The sequence below is a fragment of the Anolis sagrei genome, chromosome 3, assembly GCF_037176765.1.
Source record: "Anolis sagrei isolate rAnoSag1 chromosome 3, rAnoSag1.mat, whole genome shotgun sequence".
In the NCBI taxonomy this organism is placed as follows: domain Eukaryota; kingdom Metazoa; phylum Chordata; class Lepidosauria; order Squamata; family Dactyloidae; genus Anolis; species Anolis sagrei.
Window position 1 is genome coordinate 228717998 of NC_090023.1, and position 23513 is coordinate 228741510.

The 23513-nt window shown below is 40.0% G+C and overlaps 1 protein-coding gene across 2 annotated transcripts in view; it reads right to left on the minus strand.

Moving 5' to 3' along the window:
* LOC132770702 (vertebrate ancient opsin-like) overlaps positions 1 to 15598 on the minus strand; it is a 153603-nt gene extending 138005 nt beyond the window's left edge. Inside the window, exons 1-2 of one of the 2 annotated variants that reach the window (XM_060767932.2) lie at positions 15466 to 15598; positions 13748 to 14165 (exon numbers count right to left, since the gene is read on the minus strand). In XM_060767932.2, the coding sequence (XP_060623915.1) occupies positions 13748 to 14126 (379 nt within the window). In that variant the 5' untranslated portion in view covers positions 14127 to 14165; positions 15466 to 15598. Of the gene's footprint in view, positions 1 to 13747; positions 14402 to 15465 lie in introns of those variants that run through there. The other variant, XM_067465948.1, reaches the window with a different exon arrangement.
* Positions 15599 to 23513: the final 7915 nt, after the last annotated feature.

Here is a 23513-nt window from a genome sequence, read left to right on the forward strand (position 1 = left end):
TCCTAATCATGTATCTCTTAACTCTTTAGGGATAATACCAACAGACCATTTGGAACTCTGTGAGTAAGTCTTACCATGTGTCAGGTTGTAGCAGCTTCTGGTTCTCTCTCCAACTAATCAAACAACAATGTGACCTTTCATTCACACAATGTCTACCATGCCATTGTGAGATTTCCATGGTTTTGGGCATTTCTGGCAGAGAGAGGAGATATCATGAGTGACACCCTCTTCAAGACTTCACTCGTGTGTTCCAGACAGTCTTGAACTAACCTGGCAAGTAGGGAGAGTCTGATTCATATTACAGACAATCTGGCAACCCTATTCCTCATGCCAGCATTAACTTCATTTTACAAAGCCCATTATTATATACTTTTTCACCTTGTACTTTTTCAGTTAGGACATTTTTTGTGCTGGACCCAGACTTACATAGATTTAGAGAACACCCATTGAAATTGTACTGTAGCTGTGACTGACGTGTCCCATTGGTTTCTAAGCATGACTCAGTTTGGTTCTAAACTTTTGTGTCCCTTTATCAACAAAAGAGGACAACATCAAACGTTTCCAAATCTAGGGTATGACTCCTGGCTGCCCTTCTAGACAGGCTTCATCTATTAACTAATTTTGTGAAGTCTTTGCAAGCCATCAGTTAAGATGAAGGTTAATGACAGTGCTAATCTCTGGGATCGTTTAATGCAAAAAGACCAAAGGAAATAAGGTCCCTGTTTTAAAAATCCCCAAGACGAGACTAGATTATAGTGCACAGCTTCAAATGGGAGAAATGGGAGAAAAAGTGCTTTTTTCAAACATTGAAAGGCACACTATGACACATCATAAATGACTTCTTGGAGTACAATGTTTAGAAGGTGTGACAATACAGAAACTGTAGACAGAGTTACAAAAGACAGGTTAATAACTTAGAAATGGGAATCAGAATCAACAGGATTCCTGCTAATTTGTCCCTCTCTTCTGTGCAGCTATTCTTATAGCTGTTTTCAGAAATACTTGCCCAGCTTCCAACCAGCTACATTCATCTTGGTTCAAAGAGTATGTCTGGCATAACCCAGCAACCCAGATGCAACTGACAGGTAACTGGTCAAGTTGCAATTTTGTGAATACACTTCTTACAATTTGTTCAATAACCTTCTCATCCAAGGTCACTGAGCAAACATTCTTTGCCAACAAGAATATAATAAAATTGTAACACTATGCATGCTTATTTAGGGCATATGCCCTGCTGAACTGAGTAGGGATGCAATGACAAAGAAAACACAGCAGAGCTACTTGGAAAATCAGGTTCATACTGGAGGTACTGATTTTGTTGTTTATTCGTTCAGTCGCTTCCAACTCTTTGTGACCTCATGCATCAGCAGAAATACCAGAGCTCCCTGTCAGCCATCGCCAGCCCCCAGCTCCTTCAAGGTCAAGCCAGTCACTTCAAGGATACCATCCATCCTTCTTGCCCTTGGTTGGTCCCTCTTCCTTTTTCCTTCCATTTCCCCCAGCATTATTATCTTCTCTAAGCTTTCCTATCTGCTCATTAAATGGCCAAAGTACTTCATCTTTGCCTCTAATATCCTTCCCTCCAGTGAGCAGCCGGGCATTATTTCCTGGAGTATGGACTGGTTTGATCTTCTCGTGGTCCAAGTCACTTTCAAAATTTCCTCCAACACCACAGTTCAAAAGCATCTATCTTCCTTCGCTCAGCCTTCCTTATGATCCAGCTCTCACATCCATAGGTTACTGTGGGAAATACCATTGCTTTAACTATGCAGATCTTTGTTGCCAGTGTGATGTCTTTACTCTTCACTATTTTATCGAGATTGTTCATTACTCTCCTCCCAAGAAGTAAACATCTTTTGATTTCCTGGCAGCAGTCTCGTATGCAGTCATCCTTGCACCTAGAAATACAGTCTCACAGTGCCTCCATGTTTTCTTCCTCTATTTGCCAGTTGTCAATCAGTCCGGTTGCCACAATCTTGTTTTTTTATGTTTAACTGTAACCCATCATTTGCACTTTCTTTTTTCACCTTGGTTAGAAGGCTCCTCGGCTCCCCCTTGCTTTCAGCCATCAAAGTGATATTATCTGCACATCTAGCTGTAGCAAACTACTGGAAGCGAGAGCGAGCTTGTGCTCGAGCTCGCTCCGAAGCCCCACCTTTTTTTCCCCGAGGCTGCTCTCTCTCTTGCTAGTGTGCCTGTTTTCCCTTGCTAGGGAAGCGATGCGAGTGTACTCTCGCAGTTGGCAGAATTCAACTGTGAGCGTACGCTCGCATCCCTGCCCTCTGCAATGGAAAACAGGCACGCTAGCAAGAGAGAGAGCAGCCTCGGGGGGGGGGGGAAAGGCGGGGCTTCGGAGCAAGCCCGAGCGCAAGCTTCCTGTAGTTTGCTGTGGCACGAGCGTACGCTCGCAACGCTGCCCTAGCAAAGGGAAATAGGCAGAGAAAGAGGCGGAGCATCGCTTGTGCTGGCTTAGTTTGCTCTCGCAAAATCCTAGTTTGCTATGGCTCTAAGGCTGTTAATGATTTGTTCAGCAATTTTAACTCCAGCCTTGGATTCATCAAGCCCTGCATGTTGCCTGATGTACTGATGTGCAGCCCTATATATGCCTACTCAGAAGCAACCACTTTCTTGCATTTAGAAAGACACGGTGCATCTACAACATAGAATTTATGTCGTTTGACACCAGTTTAATTGTCATGGCTCAGTGCTATGGAATCATGAGACTTGTCTTTAGCCTTCTTTGCCAAAGAGTGCTGGTGTCTGCCTAAACTACAAATCACAAGGTTCCACAGCATTGAGACATGATAATAAATGTAGTATCAAACTGCATTAATTCTACAGTCTAAGTGCACCTTTAGTCCCAGGTTCATGTGGAAAAGACTGCAACTAAAAGTCAACAAGTATGAGGAAAATGTGATTTTTAAATCAATGATCCCAAGCAAGAAACATGAAGAACCCAAACAGCAAGAAAAACAGAACACTGATTTATAACCACCACTACCTCACAAAAAAATAAAAATGAAAGCCATCAAGCTAAAAAGAAGATCCTGTACAAATGTAAGAAAGCTTATGCTGGCTGACTACTTATATTTTAAAAAATGAAAGAGTTTTTTCTCTTTGCAATTACAGGCAGTCCCCACATTACAAACAAGATAGGTTTTGTAGGTTTGTTCTCAAATCGAATGTGTTTGTCAGTTGGAACAAGTACATTTTTAAAGTGTAACTCCATATATATCACAGCTTTGGCTAGCATAGGGAGGAGTTTCGCTATCTGTTCCCCTGTTCAGAAGATTTCACTTTACTTTCTGTCCCTGTGATAATTGGACTTTGAAAAAAATGGCTTGTTGTGGAAACAAGGATTGGTAATCAAGTTTCAGCGGAAACACATTCTTCCCACGATAAACTCTTACAGGAGTGAATTTCCCTTTAAAGGAATATATTTCTCTCGCTTCTTCTTGTCTCACCCTTGTTCTTAACTATTAGTCATTTGTAAGTTGGATGTTTGTAACTCAGGGAGTGTCTGCACTCTCATGTCCCCAAACAGTCTGATTATGAATTGTGAGCCTTCAAATTCTGCATCAGCTCCTTTCTTTTTCTGAGCACCTCTGCATTTCTCCAAGATGATATTGCAAGCAACATATTTATATATAATATTTATACATTGCCATTCTGCTGTAGAGTGCTAGAGGCAATGTACAATAAAATGCATAAAATATGCATTATATGTGACTCATTAGGTCAAAATCTTCCTTCAAGCTGCTGCCTTCTCCTTAGCCTTTTATATTTATTGAATCCGGGAATGTAGAAGGTTTTTCAAATGCTGTTTACTCAAATATAAAAACAGGACTACACCATGACATTTTTCATCTACAAAAAACTCCTTCGAAATATTTTCACATGAGATAAAGGTTCTCCTTTCATTACCTTTTGGGGCGTCCCAGGTAAACCCATGGCCTATCACATGTTATGGGCCTGTGTGGAAGGGCCCTGACATTGAGTGAGTGTGACAAGTCCTGATCAATTCTCTGTCATTCTATCTTTCAGCTGCATTTAAAACATTGCATTTTCTTCTTCTCAACCTACTTCAGTTGATACAAACTAAATTCAAAGTGTGGAAATATTTAGCACTCAATTCACTCTGGAGAAACGAGAGGAGAGGGTGAAATCTCACCATTCCCAGGAGGCTCAGGCAAAAGCAATCTGCTGCAGCTTCTCCTAGCTTGTGTATTCTTCCTCATTAATAAGTTTTGCTATCTTGACTACCTTCTGGTGTTGCTGTCCACAGTTTTTATCTGTGAAATATTTGAGGGTTTGTAGTGTATAGGTTCAGCGTGTTAACATACCACCATCTATACCACAGACAATTCCAAAGTGGGAGGCATAATGCCATCAAATGGATATTACTCAATGTAAGATTATTCATTACTCAGAAGCAGGCAACTTTTCTCAAACTTTGCTTCTGGCGCATGCCACCCAGTAGGAAGCTGCTTATCTCAGAAGGAGGTGAGTAGTACCCCAGTGAGATACAACACAATACCTGTAACTGAAGGACTGGTATCTGTAGTTTCATTTCTCTGTGTCTGACAGAATGTTTTTTCTAGACATTTTCTAGGTCCTCCAGCTCAACACTATTGTACTCTTGGGCCAGAGGTTATTCGTTTAACAGATTAGAGAGTTGGGGCAAAACTAATAAAATGAATTTCAACAAGGACAAATGTAAGATCTTTTAACTTAAGTTAGTTAAAAAGTTTTAAAAAATTGGAAAGAGATTCACAAAATTATAAACAAGATTCTGGACTTAAGAATAGTAATGAAAGCCGAATATTACCTTCTAGGAATACTAGATTTTGAAATAGAGAAAAACAAAGACAAGCTATTCTTCCACATGGCAACGGCAGCGAGAATTGTGTTAGCAAGAAAATGGAAGAATGTAGAGTTATCAACAGTGGAAGAATGGACACTCAAACTTCTTGATATAATAAACATGGACTCTCTAACACAGCAATTGGAAGATAAACAGATGAAAGGTATAGCCAGGGCGGATTGGTCTCCAATAAAAAAAATACTTCAAGATTAACTAGACTTAGATACGCGAGACTCACGACTAGAAAACAATAATAACAACACTGAAAATGTTTTAAGGGGCAAAATAGGTTATCAAGACCAAGGACTCTCCCCTGACCCATTCCCCAACCCCCACATCTCTTTCACACATCCCCGTCCCTACACTTCCCCCCTCCCTACCAGACCTTTCCGCATACCCATCCTCTATTTGTCTTTTTTATGTAATTGTTAATTTGATCGATTCTTATAATATGGATCTTGAAAACCATTAATACAAAATTATTCTTTTCAAAAAAGGACAAATGTAAGATCCTACACTTAGGGTGAAAAGCGAAATGCAAACATACAAGATGAGTGAAACCTTGCTCAACAAGAGCCCATGTGAGAAAGATCTTGGAGTCTTTGTGGACAACAAGTTAAACATGATGCAACAGTGTGATGCAGCAGTTTTAAAAGCCAATGGAATTTTGGGCTGCATCAAAAGGAGTATAGTGTCTAGAACAAGGGAAGTCATGGTGCCTTTGTATTCCGCTTTGGTTAGACCTCACCTGAATTACTGTGTCCAATTCTGGGCACCATAATTCAAAAGAATATTGACCATTCTGGGCAACACAATTTATGGGAGATATTGACAAGCTGGAATGTACCCAGAGTAGGGCGACTAAAATTACCAAAGATCTGGAGACCATGCCCTATGAGGAGCATCTTAAAAAACTGGGTATGTTTAGCCTGCAGAAGAGAAGGTCGAGAAGAGACATGATAGCCATGTATAAATATGTGAAAGGGTGTCATAAGGAAGAGGGAACAGACTTGTTTTCTGCTGCCTTTGAAACTAGGACTGTGAGCAATGGGTTAAGATTCTCCCTGAACATTAGGAAGAACTTCCTGATTGTACGATGTGTTCAGCAGTGGAACTCTCTGCTTTGGACTGTGGTGGAAGCTCCATCCTTGGAAACTTTTAAACTAAGGCTGAATGGCCATCTGTCAGGGATACTTTGATTGTGCTTTCCTGCATGACAGGGGGTTGGACTAGATAGCCCATGTGGTCTTTTCCAACTCTTATTATTTTCTGATTCTATGATTTCAAGAGTTCATTATGGTCCACCACATGAAGTCCTCCATGGATGCAGAGTATAAGAAGGTAGAGCTGTTTACATGACCTGGTCCCGTGACCCAACAAATATATTGCAGTATCAAGGGGAGATTTAACTCTTAGCACTGTAGGGTTTTGTTCATGTAATAGGAAGAGTTACTGTGTTGTCCTCAACCAGCAAACTCTTCTGATGCCAGCCCACATTAGAGAAGAAGATCTTCAGAGAGCTAACAAATACTTTGGCATCAGTGCCTCCTGCTTGCCTCTCATTTGTTTTTCCGTTGTGTATTAAGCTTAAATAATATATAAGGCACTCCATGCAGTCATGCCAGCCACATGACCTTGGAGGTGTCTACAGACAATGCCGGCTCTTTGGCTTAGAAACGGAGATGAGCACCAATCCCCAGAGTTGGATACAACTGGACTTAATGTCAGGGAAAACCTTTGCCTAATATATATAAGGAGGGAAAACTCTCATTACCAGAGAAGTAAAGTAATAAGAGACAAACAAGGGATAAAATCAACACTTAGTTTTTGAAATATATAAATTCCTTGCATTAGAGGTTTTGGGGAGAGAGAGGTAAGCAAACTAATAGAGAGATGGGTGGTGAAAATTTGGATACACTAAAACATTTCATCCAGGTAGGCAAGAGAACACACTGGGGAAAACAGTCTGAATAACAGCAGAATGAAATTTGTGTCATGTCCAAGGCGAAAGATGATATTCATGTGTATCCCGCCCAAAATAAATCCAATATGTTTCTTAAAAAACAGTTATACCTATTTTTAACTTTTTACAAAAATAAAAAAAAATCACAGGAAGATTCCAGTGAACAGAATCACACCTCTCCAGTAGCACTATGCAATTAAAGCATTCTGAATCTATACTATCCTGTCATGGCAACATCCTCTGGAATCCTGGGAATTGTAGCTGGTGAGGCACTAGAGCTCTCTGGCTGAGAATGTTAAATACTTCACCCTAAGGCTTTCTAAAACTTTTGGCTGTTAGGACAAGCACATTATTTTTTTCTGGATCAAACCTGATGGCACACTTTACTTGAAAAGATAGAATCATAGAGTTGGAAGAGCCATCCAGTCCAACCCCATTCTGCCATGTCCAATCAAAGCACTCCCGACAGATGGCTTCCAGCCTCTGATTTAAATCCTCCAGAGAACAAAAGTCTGCTACACTCCAAGGAAGCATATTTCACTGTCAAATAGCTCTTACCATCAGGAGGTTCCTCCTAATGTTTAGGTGGAATCTTTTCCTGAACTTTGAATCCATTGCTCCGTGTCTTACTCTCTGGAGCAGCAGGAAACAAGTTTGCTCCCTCCTCAATATGACATCCTTGTGAAAATTTAAATGTGACTATTGTGTCACCTTTTTAACTTTTCCAAACTAAATATGCAGATATTTATAAATATTTTCTGGTCAGCTTCTAAGTGTAGTTTTTCCTCACAGACCACCAAAAAGGGGAGCGGGGGAAAAGGCTTCATCAGGAAAATATGCCCAAAGGCTTTCTAATTTGCAAAAATAATTGCATAACCTACATTTACGTATAGCTTCAGTTTGACAAATTAAAAATGTCAAGTCACATTTCAATCTCAGTCTTCTATTGCTCATAACGAAGAGGCCTTTAGTTGATAACATGAAGCTAAGCATTGACCATCCATTTGAGGAAGCCTGCAAATTGTATAACTGTGATAAGAATTATCAGGGGTGTATCAAGAATTGACTCCAGTTATAAATGATTCATGCTCAAAACTGACTCAGTTATACCTTTTACTTCAGTTGTTGCTCTGGCATATCTATATTCCATTCTTTTCACAAAAAGTTTTGAGCTCGAGTGATCATTCATTTCAATGACTATACTAGCAAAATGCCAGGTAATAGCAGCTTTCGGGATCACTCTCTTAGGAAGTTATCTAAGCAAAATGGATATATTATGATATCCTATGTGACAGCACAAGCTTCATCACTATCCTGAAAGTAGAAACATGTCAGGGGCAGAGTGGTGTCTCTATAAATTCCAGATTTATCTGCTCACTGAAGTAGTCATGGCAAACCTATGTGACTGAAGTTAAGATGGAAATGAAGCTGTAATTTTAGTCATGTAGACAAGATCCTGAAGTATAAAGATATCCCTGGATACTGTTGGGATTGTCTATGCCATAATTTCCCCCACTTCTATGTATGGTTGTAAAAGCTGGACAGTGAAGAACTTTATTTGCAATATAGTGCTGAAGAATAGCTCCATGGATATGGTAGAGCAGGGGTCCTCAAACTAAGGCCCGGGGGCCGGTTACGGCCCTCCAAGGTCATTTACCCGGCCCTCGCTCAGGGTCAACCTAAGTTTGAAATGACTTGAAAGCACATAACAACAACAACAACAATCCTATCTCATCAGCCAAAAGCAGGCCCACACTTTCCATTGAAATACTAATAAGTTTATATTTGTTAAAATTGTTCTTAATTTTAATTATTATATTGTTTTAAAGTGTTTTTGCACTACAAATAAGATATGTGCAGTGTGTATAGGAACCCATTCATGTTTTTTTTTCAAATTATAATCCAGCCCTTCAACAGTTGGAGGGACTCTGACCTGGCCCTCTGTTTAAAAAGTTTGAGGACCCCTGCTGTAGAGTATTAAAAGACAATGAACCCTAGAGCAAATGAAGCCTGAACTCTCCCTGGAAGCCAAGATGACTAAACTGAGAATGTCATACTTTGGTCATACCAGGAGAAGACAGGACTCGTTAGAAGTAACAATTATCCTTGGTGAGGTCTACTTTGCTAAAAAGGTGCAAAGTTTGCAGACAGCTGAGGAGGCGTCTGGAACATATACTGTTTTTCAGACATCCTATGTGATCGGGGCCACAGGAACTAGAATCCTGTGGCTTTTCCTCCACAAATTTCTGACATCGGAGGAGCAAGTGGGGGAAAACTCAGCAGGCACTGGATTTGTAACTAGCCCGTGTTTCCCAAATGCAGAATGGAACGGCTGACAACAAACATTTTGGCTTGTGGAGTATTTAGGATTTTGGGTTATACAGGTTGAGAAAGCCTCAGCCTGTATAACAGCTGAAAAGAAAGTCGGAAGCCACTTTTCCATTTCTCTATATTCCTGTCTGTTTCTATATTATACGTATTTTCTCTTTCTTTTTTCCTTTCTGTCTTTAATGATTTGTAATGTATCTTGTACTTGAAAAATAATCTCAATAAGAATTATATATTTTAAACCCCAAGTAACACAATTAGGATCTAATTTGGGGCAGGAGTGACACATTGGGGGGGAACGGGACGGGGGGGGGAGCAGAATGCATCAACCGCTACCAGCAAAACAACCAAGAGTTCAAAAGGTCACTTGTAAAATAAACATACAAAAATGTCTGAAACCCTGTCATCAAACAAAGCAAAGAAATATTGCGACTCATCAAAAGTTCATTTTCATGCAGGAGTTTGAAATTTCTAGGTCAAGCTGTTTTCCCTGCTAAAATATGTCATGTGCCCCAAAAAAGGATTAGAAGGTTTTTCATAATATTTCATAACATTTCCTCTGCAATAGCTCATCCGATTTGAGATATACAGTATATATAGATATATAAGGGTTTGATGGTGCAGGATGATTAACCCACTAATATTCCATTTAAATAGGTTACTACTCACTAATAGTGACTTTTATGCAGTCGCTTCAAACTAAAGTTGTATTAAAATAAATTTCTCACCCCTATCTCATCCAGAGGAGATTTCTAAGATGCGGGGGGGAGGGGGGATTTATATTTCTATTGATGGAAGTATTGTATATACATGTGTACAAGTCAACCTCATGTATAAGTCAAGAGCATGTTTGTGGCCAAAAATAAGGCTTTTGATTTGACCTATGATTAAATCAGCCTCCAGTGGCGCAGTGAATTAAACTACTGAGCTGCTGAACTTGCTGACCGAAAGGTCACCGGTTCAAATCTGGGGAGTGGGGTGAGCTCCCGCTGTTAGCCCCACTTCTCCCAACCTAGCAGTTCGAAAACATGGGAATGTGAGTAGATCAATACAGATCCATGCAGTCATGCTGGCCACATGACCTTGAAGATGTCTATGGATAACGCAGGCTCTCTGGCTTAAAAATAGAGATGAGCACCATCCCCTAGAGTCGGACACAAATTGACTTAATGTCAAGGGAAAACTTTGTCTTTACTATGATTAATTATGGGCATGTATCAAAAGATGTGAAGGAGAAAGCAAAGGAAACCTATGGCAAAGAAATTCCAGCAGGCATAACTGTAAAGTCCGGATGGATGAGGAAGAAACTGCGGTAAATCACCCTGCTCAGAGAAGAGGATGTTTCCTTTTTTATAAGAGCTAAATACACTACTTACATTGACCTGTGGATAAACTCTGGATTTTGGGCTCAATTTTTTGACTAAGAGTTTCAAGACCTGTATAAGCATATTTAATATTCTGTTAGTAGAATGATAGCATAGGCAATTCCTGAGTTACAAATATCTGACTTACAAATGACTCATACTTAAGAACGGTGGTGAGACAAGAGGAAGTGAGAGAAATCTACACCTCGGAAGGGAAATTCACTCCTGGAAAAGTTATCATGGGGAAACAGTGTCTCCACTGAAGCTGTATCACCAATCCTTGTTTCCACAACAACCCAATTTTTCAAACTCCAATTGTCACAGGGACATAAAGTGAAGTGAAATCATCTGAACAGGGACACAGACAGCAAAATAAACATCACAAGGGTGTTCACCCTTCCCTATGCTATCCAAAGCACTGTGCTTATTTCCCTGTGATAATTGGAGATAGATAGATAGATAGATAGATAGATAGATATTTGGCTGGAGTTACACTTAAAATATACTTCTTCTGACACAAACAAATTCAACTTAAGAACAAACAAATCAGAACTTTGGGGACTACCTGCATTGAATTTCACGCCATTTTTTTATTTTCTTTTTTGCATGTGATCCAAGAAGAAGACACACATGTGAGAGAACTGAAACAGTATGTGCAAGTGAGATGAGGTGTCCAAAGTGTGGGGCTCCCCTTATGGGATGCACATTTTTAAAAGCACTTTCATGCTCCATAGAACTAATGGGCTAGACTTCATTCACCTCTGCACACAGAAAACTGGGTGACATGGAAGGCATTGAACAGACTGCGCTCTGGCACCACGAGATGCAGAGCCAACCTTAAGAAATGGGGCTACAAAGTGGAATCCACAACATGCGAGTGTGGAGAAGAGCAACCTACAGACCACCTGCTGCAATGCAACCTGAGCCCTGCCACATGCACAATGGAGGACTTTCTTGCAGAACACCAGAGGCACTCCAAGTGGCCAGATACTGGTCAAAGGACATTTAATCAACTACCAAGCTTGCAAACTTTGTGTTCTGTTTGTTTGTTTGTTTGTTTGTTTAAAAAATGCAATACAACTGTTTGGTCTGCTCCTGACACGATAAATAAATACGTCTGCTGTGATGTTTTTGTAAATAGAAACTCAAGAAACTCTTTGAATGTAGGTGAACTATAAATCCCAGAAACTACAACTCCCAAATGTCAAGGTCTATTTCCCCCAAACTCCATCTGTGTTCATATTTGGCCATATGGAATATTCATGCCAAGTTTGGTCCAGATCCATTTTTGTTTGAGTCCACAGTGCTCTCTGGATGTAGGTGAACTACAATTTCCAAACTCAAGGTCAATGCCCATCAAACCCTTCCAGTGTTTTATGTTGGTCATAGGAGCCGTGTGCCACGTTTGGTTCAATTCCATTGTTGGTGGAGTTCAGAATGCTCTTTGATGGCAGGTGAAGTATAAATTCCAGCAACTACAACTCCCAAATGACAAAATAAAAAAATTTTGAGTGAAGGACATACATCGGATTATTAGATGTATGCTGTCCAAATTTCGTGTCGATTTGTCCAGTGGTTTTTGAGTTATGTTAATCCCACAAACAAACATTACATTTTTATTTATATAGATTCTAGTTTACAGAAGAAAAACATTGACAAAACAAGGATAACATTAGATTATTTCCCTTTTAAAAAAGGACAGTTATGCTCTTTAATTTTACCATTGATAGTGATGGTTGCAATACATCTGTTTGTTCTCCCTCCCCCCCCCCCCCCCCCTCTCTCTCTCTCTATCTATCTATCTATCTTTGCCTGGGAGGAAGGGATAGATGCCAAGCCAAGCAATGACTGATCCTCAGTGTATAATAAGAAATATTAACTGTAATAACTTAAATAACTTCTTCACTATCTCTGGATTTTCAATCCTTGGCAAATCCAGGGGTGGGCAAGCAGGAGGGAGGCTTGTAGTAAGTTACCATACTTTTTAACGCAGTCTTTTTAAACTTACTTACACATATGTTCAGCACCAATGTGCACTTTCCACCCAAACTTGGTGCAGTCCTTGATATGTCTACTCAGAAGTATCTTTCATTGTCTTCAGTGGGAGCTACTCTCAAGATTGTAGCCTTCTATTTATTCTTATTTATACTAATTTTACCATCCAGAGATGCAACTTGCAGGTACTCACTTTCTACCATCATTCAAAACACAATTTTACCCATTGCAGCAGACTTCCAGAGCCAATGTGGTATAGTAGTCTGATTGTTGGATTGGGACACCGAAAGACCAGGATTCAAATCCCTACTCAGCCATAGAAACCCACTGGATGGGCATGGGGAAATCACATTCATCCTCGAACGAAAGCAATGGATAGATTCCCTTGAAAAAATCCTGCCAAAAAACTCTCTATGATAGGTTCAACTTAAGATCACCATTAAGTCAGAAATGACTTGAAAGAATCCTAATTTCATTTCTTTGTATTCTAAAGACCCCCTGCTATCCTGTACTTGCAATACTATACCCAATGGCAAAAGAAATCAGGAATAAAACTACATGTCTGTGAATGCATTCTCCTTATGTCTTTCTATCCTCTTCCCTCAGTCCTCAAGCAATAAAATCCTTCTCTGCTTACACGCAAGAACATATAATCCACAAAACTTTATCACCAAGCCAGGTTATTAATTTAGTCCTTGTACACCTAAATCATAGAGGTCTTTTGCAAGTTCCAGCATCTTATGTGAGCAGGGATCATCATTATTACTTTGGGGTGAAAGTCTACAAAACCTCTAGTATTAATAAGCACCTCTTTTCACCTTTCTCTTGCACATGGAAGGGGGAGAAAGTGTGAGAGAGTATATATGCAACCCTAAGTTCTATAAACACATACAATAGTTGCATTCCTAACTTACATTCCTCTATGTTTACATCCCTCACTGCATTACAATTCCTCTGTCTTCCCAACAAACGATACGATTTTGTTCCTGTTCTTTACAATCCCTTCCACTTTTAGTATCTCAGAGTATCTGCAAGGCACTGTCAAGTCAGCAAAGGCTGCTCAGAGCCCTACTCTGACAGAATTGCCAGGTGTTCTACAAATAATACACAGAGCTGGCAATACAGGATGGAATACACTGAGCAGACTACTCAAAAGGAAGAAATGAGTCACACACTGGAGTAAAAGAAGCATGCTGTCAGACAGACACCACATGCCAGAACAGTGGTACTTACCAAAGAAGGTGTTGGCAAAGCCGTACCAGACACAGCCTGCTGGCCCAATGAGCCACTTGCCCTGAGTGCTGGCAGCGAAGCTGAAAGGGGTGCCCACAATGCATACCATCAGGTCGCTCAGTGAAATGTTCATCAGCAGCAGGTTGATTGGAGACCGGAGAACTTTATTCCGGCAGAAAAGGACCAGAACCAGGAGGTTGTTCAGGAAACCCAGGCTCCCAATGACACCGAGGCAGATGGCTGTGATGAGGTGGCCTGTGGGACTCAGGCTCTGCTCTTGCCCATGTCGGTGATTGCTGTTGCTACTGCTGCCTCCGTTGCTGCACCAGACACCGTTCGCGACACCACTGCAACTGGGGCTGATACTAGGCACGGTCATTTCAGTAAGCCTCCTTCCTGATCTCCTTCGAATGCCTGGCTAAGCATTGCAAGAGCAGCAGAGAGGGGGGAAACCTCATAGGTAGAACAGATGCACAAACTCTCTCACACACAAGCAAGACACTTTTTAAAATCCTCCCTTGTGTTATTTCTTTTTCTTTCTTTCTCATAAGGTTTTCGAATTAGGTAGACACTGACAGTAACCTCAATGAGTTAAAATGTACTAAGGATTTCTTTCGATGATGCTCCACCATGTGGCCAAGAAGAGACGGCTCTCGCTGCTTCCTTTGCTTATGTCTGATGTACCGTATCAGATCAACCACCTAACCGGTGCAACCTGATCATAAAATGTAGGTCAAAGAAATGCACATAGATTATGATGCTTTCTATATTATGGAAAACATAATATAGAAAGACTAGGTGATAGAATGGAAGAGGGGTTTATTGCAGCACGTGTAAAACGATTCTTCCTTTCTTTGTTGTATCTTTACATTACTAAAGTTTTGAGCAAGTTTTCAGAGTTTTGTAAAAATGTTTTGATTAGTAAGGGGAAATAGTTTTAATTCTTTATCTATTGGGCAGCAACTGAAATAAGCTCTTTTATCTGAATTAGATAACAGTTAAAATGTAGGGAACTGAGCAATCATCTTTTAATGTTTTTGTTTACAACTACGGAAAATAGTTCATAAGATACAGCCCTGTTTTTCGAGACATCTGATACGTTATGAAACTAGATTATACTTGCTTAAAAGAGAGAGAGAGAAATACAACACGATGGATTCAAAATACCTGAAGCCAATGTTTTGTTCTTAGCATGAATAACATATAATTTAGAACATGTACACACACACACACACACACACATAGAATGGTAGATTGAAACACTTAATCCAGGCACTATGCTAAAATTGATTGTAAACAAATCTAGAACATAATTTTATTCATCTTGATTTCATTTTGAACCTAGCATGCTGTGCTAAATTTTCATGAAGTCTACTTTTTGTTGCATAAATGTGAGGAGTTACAAAAAAAATGTTCATAAAAGTTCCCTTTCTACTTTTGTATATCTTATGCTGTTTTATGCCTCTACTATCTGTTGAGGTTGCTGAGAAAAGGCACTCAACCTTGTCTAGAGAGAGCCTGGAATGCAGCCTGAAAGTGTGCATTGAAAGTATTAAAGTATTTCTTGACTCCAACGCAGTACAAGGGAATGCCATCTGCACTCAGTTGTGCATTCACTCATGCATCCAAGTGCAGATGTTACCCTTACACACTGATCACATTCATTGAGATGTAGCCATTTAGCACATGAAATGATTAAAGAAATGAATAGTGCTTACCTTCTGCTGGCACAGGTACTTAGTGCTTGTATGTGTGTTTCACTTCTTTTCACCTCAATGCCTGGTCACAGCTGAGATACTTCTTCACTGGAGCACCTCCTCACACCTTCTCCAGTCAACACCCACTGCTCTCCAGCATTCTGTCAACTTATCAATCTAGTCACACAGACTTAACCCATCAATAGACACATGCCTCATGATATTCATCAGAAGACTACATGTGAGGACCAAACGGAGGAACCATGTAGTATTGAAGGACTTTGCAGAGTTCTAGCACTGAATTCCTACATTGACCAGCTATTGCTTTCCTCCACATATTTTGCCATCTTGTCTTTAAGAATGAGAGAACTGGAAGGTCTCAACTGAGTAAAAATTAGCGCTTCTGAAAGAAAACAACAAAAAAGGCAATCTAAATATTTGACCCTCTGGAGCGTGATATCTTACATCAGGGAGCACACAACTCCCTTGTTACAACAGTTCCACTGGCTATCAGTCCATTTTTGGGCACAATTCAAGGTGCTGGTGATGAAGTATAATGTCTCATAGGGTTTGGGTCCAGTCCATTTGAAGAACCATATTTCCCATCATTAAAATAAAGAAATTGGGGGTTTTATCTGAGATAATACTTCTCTAGAAATGTCTAGGTCTCTATAGTCAATGTCGGCTGGGAGCTGAAACATATTGGAGGAACTTGAGTTTCCTAGAGAGCTGTTCTTACTAGGAATCTCTGGTCCTTATGAAAGCTGGTGGAATTTCACCTTGGAGTCACACTGAAAGTCATAGAAATTCCTACAGAGAGCATTGTAATCAAATCCATGAATGATCAGATCCACAAAGGTCAAAATTGCAAATGTGGAGGGAGAATTGTAGTTTTATCTAGACTGTTTTAAATATGTTGCTAGCCACCTTGAATCTCAAGAGAAAGGCAGGAATAGGTAAAAAGAAGATGAAGAAAAAGATGATGTTGATGATAATGATGATGATGAAATAGGTTTCAGATACATGATAAAACAATATCATAGAATGACCAGTCAGAACTAGTAACTGAAGCAGAATCCATCCATCCATCCAGAGGTCTATCATGGAATGCAGTAGTTTGAGGAAAGTATTCCTGTATGTTGTTTTGTGCTACTGCTCATTTTCACTAGGTTTATATAAATGTGGTTCAGGTTTAAGCCAACTCTTTTGCCTCACTCATTTTTCACCAACACCATCTTCAGTAATATGTAATATGAAGTATTATGAAGCCATTGTCATCATTTGATGTCTTGGATTATGTTATAATCTAGCCATGGAGTGGCGATTGTGATGTCTAGCTATTAAATGCTGAAGAGATCCTATCATCAAAACATCCCATATTTTGCATATCATGATTTTGGCTTAAGAAATGACTATGCTAAGCTCAATTTTATTTTTTGAAAAAGTGACACATTGACTTCTTTTCATTTCTGATTTTTTTTTTCTCCAAACCAAATCAAAATATAAAAAATATACATACACGAAGAGAGGAAAAGTCAAGATTCACTTCTGAAGATGAATTACAAGAAAGAAATTGAGTGTGCAACACTTGTTTTGAGGGTTAAAATTGAATTGTCCAGCCATTCTATTTAGTGAACATGTTGGTTGGGGGATTCTGGAGGCCATCTTCCATAGAAATAACTCTGAGGAGAACATTGTGTAAACCTATTCTACTTATACTCTTGCCAAATTTGAGTTTAGATAATCTGCTTTTCAGCCTCAAGCAGAGACAAGAAGGCAATGAGTTGTTCCAAGAGGCTTAGTGGGGATCTAATGTGATTTCTGTGCCACATTTAAGAGAGACATTCATTTACTTCATGTATATGTTTAATCTATGGATAGACATTAAATCAACAACAGAATATCTTAATCACCAGTGCAAGAATGAACTACTTTTTTAAAAAGTTAGGTATTGGTTAATTGGGAATTCAAATCAATATATTAGGTCTCCATCACTATCAAGGACACGCCTGAGCTTTTCAAAGAAACTTTGAATCTTTGGTTTAGAACCAATGATTGACAGCATCTCTAAGAACCAGCAATATCTCTATCTTTTAGTTTATAGGGCTACTGAGAGTGGGAAACTTTGAAGAGCAGATATTGTGCAGAGAGTTCCTTAGGGCCTGTGTATATGCTGTCAACAGATCAATACCCCTAACATAAAACACTTTTCCTCTCTAGAAAATTTCTTGAACTTTCTAGTATTAGAAGCTCAAAATCATAAAGATTGTTCATGGGACTGGTAAACTTCAATCCAGTCCCTGGAGCCCAATGAACAGGCATTTTGTGTTAATGTGGTGGAAGAGAAAGTATAAGGTGAGCTTGTGTCTGTTGGGTTGACCCTTCCTATCCCCAAGGAGTCTTTGGGAAGAAGAGTTTGCTGGGGAAATGCTTTTGTGTCTATAAGGCTGTTTACTTGTGTGAGCTGAAATAAGGCTTGCTTGTATACTCATTAATGTTCTTTAGTCTTTTGATGAGCATGAGCCAGTTGGGTTAAGGCTGATCATTTATGTGAACTGAGTGGAAGCATGCTTCCATATTCATTAGTGTTGTATTGTTTGTGTGTGTGTGTAGCTCCAAGTCTTCTACTTCAAAATATTGCCTTAAGTGGGAAAGATATCTGTTAAGAGATACTGAGTCAAAGACTTTTAACTGATGGAGAAGCTGGCAGCCACCAGCTTTCTATATAGCTACAGCTCCAGTCCCTGGAGCTTAACAAACAGGCCTTTTATAATGGCATGGTGAAAGAGACAAGATAAAGTGAGCTCTGTCTGTTGTGTTAAACATCCTCAGCTCCAGACAGTCTTTGGGGAGTGTTTGTTGGATTGAAGCTATCATGTCTGTGGGGGTAAGGCTGTTTGTTCATGTGAGCTAGGAGGAGGCTTGTTTGTGTAGTTGTTAATGTTCAAACTTGAGGACAAGAGATCCACCTAAAATACAAGGAAGAACTTCTTGATGATGGGAGTGGTTTGATAATGGAATACCTCATTTGAATGTGGTGGAGATTCCTTTGGACATTTTTAAATGGAGGCTGGATGGCCATCTTCTGGGGGGTGCTTTGAGTAGTCCTGCATTGCAGGGAGTTGGACTGGATGGCTTTTGTGGCCTTTTCCATGACCCTCATTGTTTCCCTATACTGGGTCTTAAGGCAGCCACCTATAGAATTAAAACTATTTGAAAACAAGTAAAGGCAATGATAAACATCAACAAGACAGTAAATCATGATAAGATCATATTGTTTACTATTTATTGTTATTCTTTATTCTTTATTTTTATTTAAATAGTTTAGCTAAAAAGGCTTCTAAACTGGCTTACAAGATCTCTGAGGATGCCATACATTTTAATACACAACAATATAGGTTAGGATGATGAACCTCTTGTTGTTGATGTTGGGATGGCACAGACTGCAGTGTGGGGAGCATTCTGAATGTGGAAATGAGCTCAGAGGACAGGACAAGGCTAAGGCAAAATGGATATCCTCAGTAAATTCAAGTTCTGATAATATTTGAGTTCCATTTTGGAAAGAAAAGAACAGCAGATATTGCTCCCAACAGGAAAATGTAAAGAATAGCATGCAAGCACCTTTTGAACAAAATGATACATGATGCCAGACTGTTAGATAAGCTTGGAAATAGGTTTTTATGAAACTAGAGATTTGCGGTTGCACAAAACTGTTTAATTCCAGGTGTGAGTTTTCAGCACGCAATTCAAGATGAGAGATTGAATTGCTAACATTTGCATAAGTAACACTAATGGATACTCACTAATACTTCACAGCAAAGCCAGTTAAATATTTTCAGTCCGATTATCAAGATGCTGAAGAGAAACTTTTCACTGCTGAATTAAATCAATACTGGAATTGTTTTAATGCTGTGGAGGCAATAAACGAAGCAACAGAACCTTAAATATGTGGATGGCATTTGTGTTCCAGTGCTAATGATGAAGTTAGTAAAAGAATCTCTCTTTTTTGTAAAATAAAACAAAAACAAAACCTTAAATATTGCTTCAATGAGGAATAAAAGTGTTGTGGGAATGAAATCATGATATTTAACATGGACTTCCATGATTCAGAGGACACCTAATGGAAATACAATTTGTATTCAAATACGTTAAAGGCTAGGATCTCAATTCTTGCATTACAGTTTTGTATGCAAGCCCATTTCAGTCTTCAGAAATCTTTCAGATTTAAAAATAGTCATGTCTGGGTTCCCTTTTCCAAACACTGATCACTTTTCCTGCAAGGCTTTTATCATATTCATCATGAGCCACCATTAAAAACTGACAGGCCTTCAGATAAAAGCCTTGAACACCATGCAATCTACAAAGGAGCTGTTCTGGGTGCTGCAACAAGAGCTTCAGAATATTTTCATTTTCACCTTGTGCCCCACAACTGACTAATACACTTTGGTTGTTCCCTCATGGATTGAAATTCTACTTTCCAAGACAATTTACAATGTATTTTGAACTCAGAAGGGACACTTTCTGGCCCATAAAATCTGATCTGGATCACCTCTGTTCTGATGGTCATTTTCATATAATAAGATCATAGTTTTTATATTCGAAACATGTATTCGTAGACATTAGTTCTTTTCCTGAAAACTCCCTGAAAGGAAACATGAGTCTTGTTCAGGTATTTTGAACATCTATGCATACAGATATGAGTTTCCATTGTACTCAGTGGAACAAAGTTACAGTTTTCTCCAGACAGAACTCTATGTGGTTTAGAAAACTTATTATTTTGAGGTTTTTTAAAACTACAATTCCCAAAATCTTCTGATGCACACATAGCCTCACAGCCTGTCTACAATTTCAAAATACCAGAGTGGAATTACAGTGATTTCTGTATTTGGGTGCTTGTCCCAAGGAGCAATATTGTAGTGTGGAATCCATTCCCAAGAATATATCAGGAATGGGAATCACCATATAGTCACACCCCCATTTTTGGGGTCCCCAAAATGATATTTTGACTTCCCTCAAATAGAAGTTGCATCCTTGATTCATCACCTCACTCTCACTCGCCTGCTTTTCAGACACGGCATTTCACTCACTCACTTGCCTGCCCATTCACTTGCTTTTCATGCTGAGTCCAAAAGCTGCAGAAAGCAAATGCCCAGCTCCAAACTATTCCAATGCTCATCTACCTTATCAAAAAAAGCCAGACAAAGTGTCCCGCTTTGCCTGGCTTCAGGCAAAGAAAGAGGGAGCAACGGAGTGAATCTGTGACCTAGCACAGAGCTCTCTCTTGCAAAGTGTCACACTCTCAGGGAAGCCCCATTCTGGCTCCATTGGAGTCAGCACAATACAGGAAGCCTCCTGTGTTGCCGAGAAAGTGTCTCGTGACACTTTTACCTTAGTTGCAGGCGGAACCACAGGCAATGTTATATGATGGTTGTGATGTGGCTTCATCCCTGAATAAAGCTCTAAGCATCCTAGGACACTTATTTTGAGCCTTGTGATAAGGTCAAAAAATGGAGCTGAATGTCATCAGCATGCTCTAGGCCCCCTTACGACCTTCTGCAGTACCTTCCTATAGATATTGAACAGCATGAGGGCTAAGATAGAACCCCATGGCTCTCCACCCTCCAATTACTTAACTGCTATGCGTTGAACAGTTGCTGTTTCTGATGTGTTGAACAGTTGTTGTTCAGTTGCTTCCAACTCTTCATGACCTCATGGACCAGCCCACACCAGAACTCCCTGTCGGTCATCACCACACCCAGCTCCTTCAGAGTTGAACAGGAATTTCCCCAATTTTGTTCTCCAGGTGGAATGGAACCACTGTAGAACAGTATCTTCTGCTTAGCAGCCTGAGTTTCCTCCCTAAGCCTAACCTATCTGTTCTATCTGTTGGTCTTTCTTTCTGTAACAAAAATACAAGCACAGCTTTATTCGGTATGTTATCTGAGTCACTCCCTGAATTTTCATGCATATTTTGTCTACATGTAGGTGAAAAGTTATAAAGTCCAAAACATGCAGCCACTAGCAAAACTCCATGGCCCCTTCCACACAGCTGGAAAAAAAATCCCACATTATCTACTTTGAACTGGGATGTGACAGCATGGACTCAGATATCCCAGTTCAAAACAGATATTGTGAGATTTTCTGCCTTGATATTCTGGGCTATATGGCTGTGTGGAAGGGCCCTATGTCACATTTGTAGCCTAAACCAAGTGCCTCATCAGATGGGGTGATTTTAGTTTCCTATGATGCTTTCACTCCATCTAGGGGATGGAGACTAACAAACATCACAAAATGATGTGTGACATCTGTCAGAGGCCCCACACCCAATCGGGATGAAAGTGTCACTGGACACTTTCTCATGAACATGAGAGGCTTCCTGTATTCTGCTTGCTCCATTGGAGCCAGCATGGGGCCTCTACACAAGGGCAACACTTTCCCCATGGAGGAAAGTGGTGATTTCCCCTTGGGGAAAGCATCGTGGAGAGGGAGCTGCAAGTTGGCCAACAGATTTCTTCTCATTGCTTTTTCTTTCCTTGCAGGAGCCTAGCAAAGTGGACACTTCACCTGGGCTTTCTGATGAATCATTAGGTAGCATTACTTCTTCAAAGTTAACAATTCCCGGATACTGTTCCATTATTTGGGCAGACTCCAAAAGGGGCTTAGACAGAGAAGGATGGTCCATTTTATGGAAGGAGGGGGAGTTGAAAGAGGAAAACCATTTCCCCCATTTTCTCTGGTTATTCGCACTTCTCCCCTTCCAATATCATAAATGAGGGTTGTTTCCACGATGGTAACATGGATGGGGGGAATAATATGAAAACAGAAGAAAATGGTTTTAATCCTTCAACCCCCCCTCCCCCCCCCCATAAAATAGAATATCCTTTTCAGCTCCAGCCAGATAATGAAACAATACCCAATTCCCTTTATGACTCCATAATTTCACATTCTTAACAAGCACATGGTTGTTATGGTAGCCATGAAGCCTTGAGTCAGCTCCATCAGGACAACCTGATGTACATTCGAATCCCCAAGAAATTCTAGGGTTTCCCAACCATCTCTCTGAGATCACCTTGGCCAGTTCAAACAACTGCAAGGCAGCAAGATAGGCAGTGAAGAAATAGCATCCTTATAATTTCTTTGTGGCCCAGTACAAGTTGTAAGCCCTCAGAAATGGTATCTGGGTGGATGAGAAAGACAGAATTATTATGGATGACCACAACACCCTCTACCCACCCAGTTGGTGCTGCACTAAAATATAAATATAAAAACATAGCAAAACCTCGTGCTTCATTGCTTCAGATTATTTGCAAAAAAAAACCTTGATGAATGAGTTTCCATTTATACATCCCTCTTATTTATTTTTGTCTTGGCCAGTTTAGGAAATATTTTCATCAGGTTTGAGGCAATTCTGCTTCATCAAATCTAGAGAGAAAAATCAAATTACATTCCAATATGAAGTTACGGCACTGCCAAAATTAGCTGCTTTTTCCATTGCAAAGGCTTAAGCATGATACCATGCTATCATATTTTAAGGTGTCAGTTTTTATTTTGCATGAAATAAATATTGATACTATAATTTCCATGCTTCACAAATTTGGAAAAGGTTCACAAAATTAGGTGTGTGGCTGGAATGAATAAATTCATTTTCAGTACCTGCCATCTCCAGTGGGAAGTACCAAGTAGTGTTATGAGCCAGTAGTGGACAAGGGGCCCCATCTACACTGACACTGTAATGCAGCTTGGAACTGGTTTGGGAGGAACCAGCTTCACTATGTGGGTGATCAGATTGCTGTACCTAGAACTGATTTGAGGCCAGGAAGGTAATTACAGTTTTTCTCCATTTCCAGGGAAACCTGCACATCAACACACTGGAGGCATATGGGGTGAAAAAATTGAAAGTGACAGCAGTGGAGGTAATCAATACTCCTCTCAGTAAGTCAGTTAGCCTTCTCCTGCCCTGCTATGCCCTTGAGCCACTTTTTGGCAACCCCCATTCTGGATTCTTTACTGTGCTTTCAGCAGGGTAGGTGCTCACAATGCACTCGCATTTTGTGGAACTGATTTTGCCC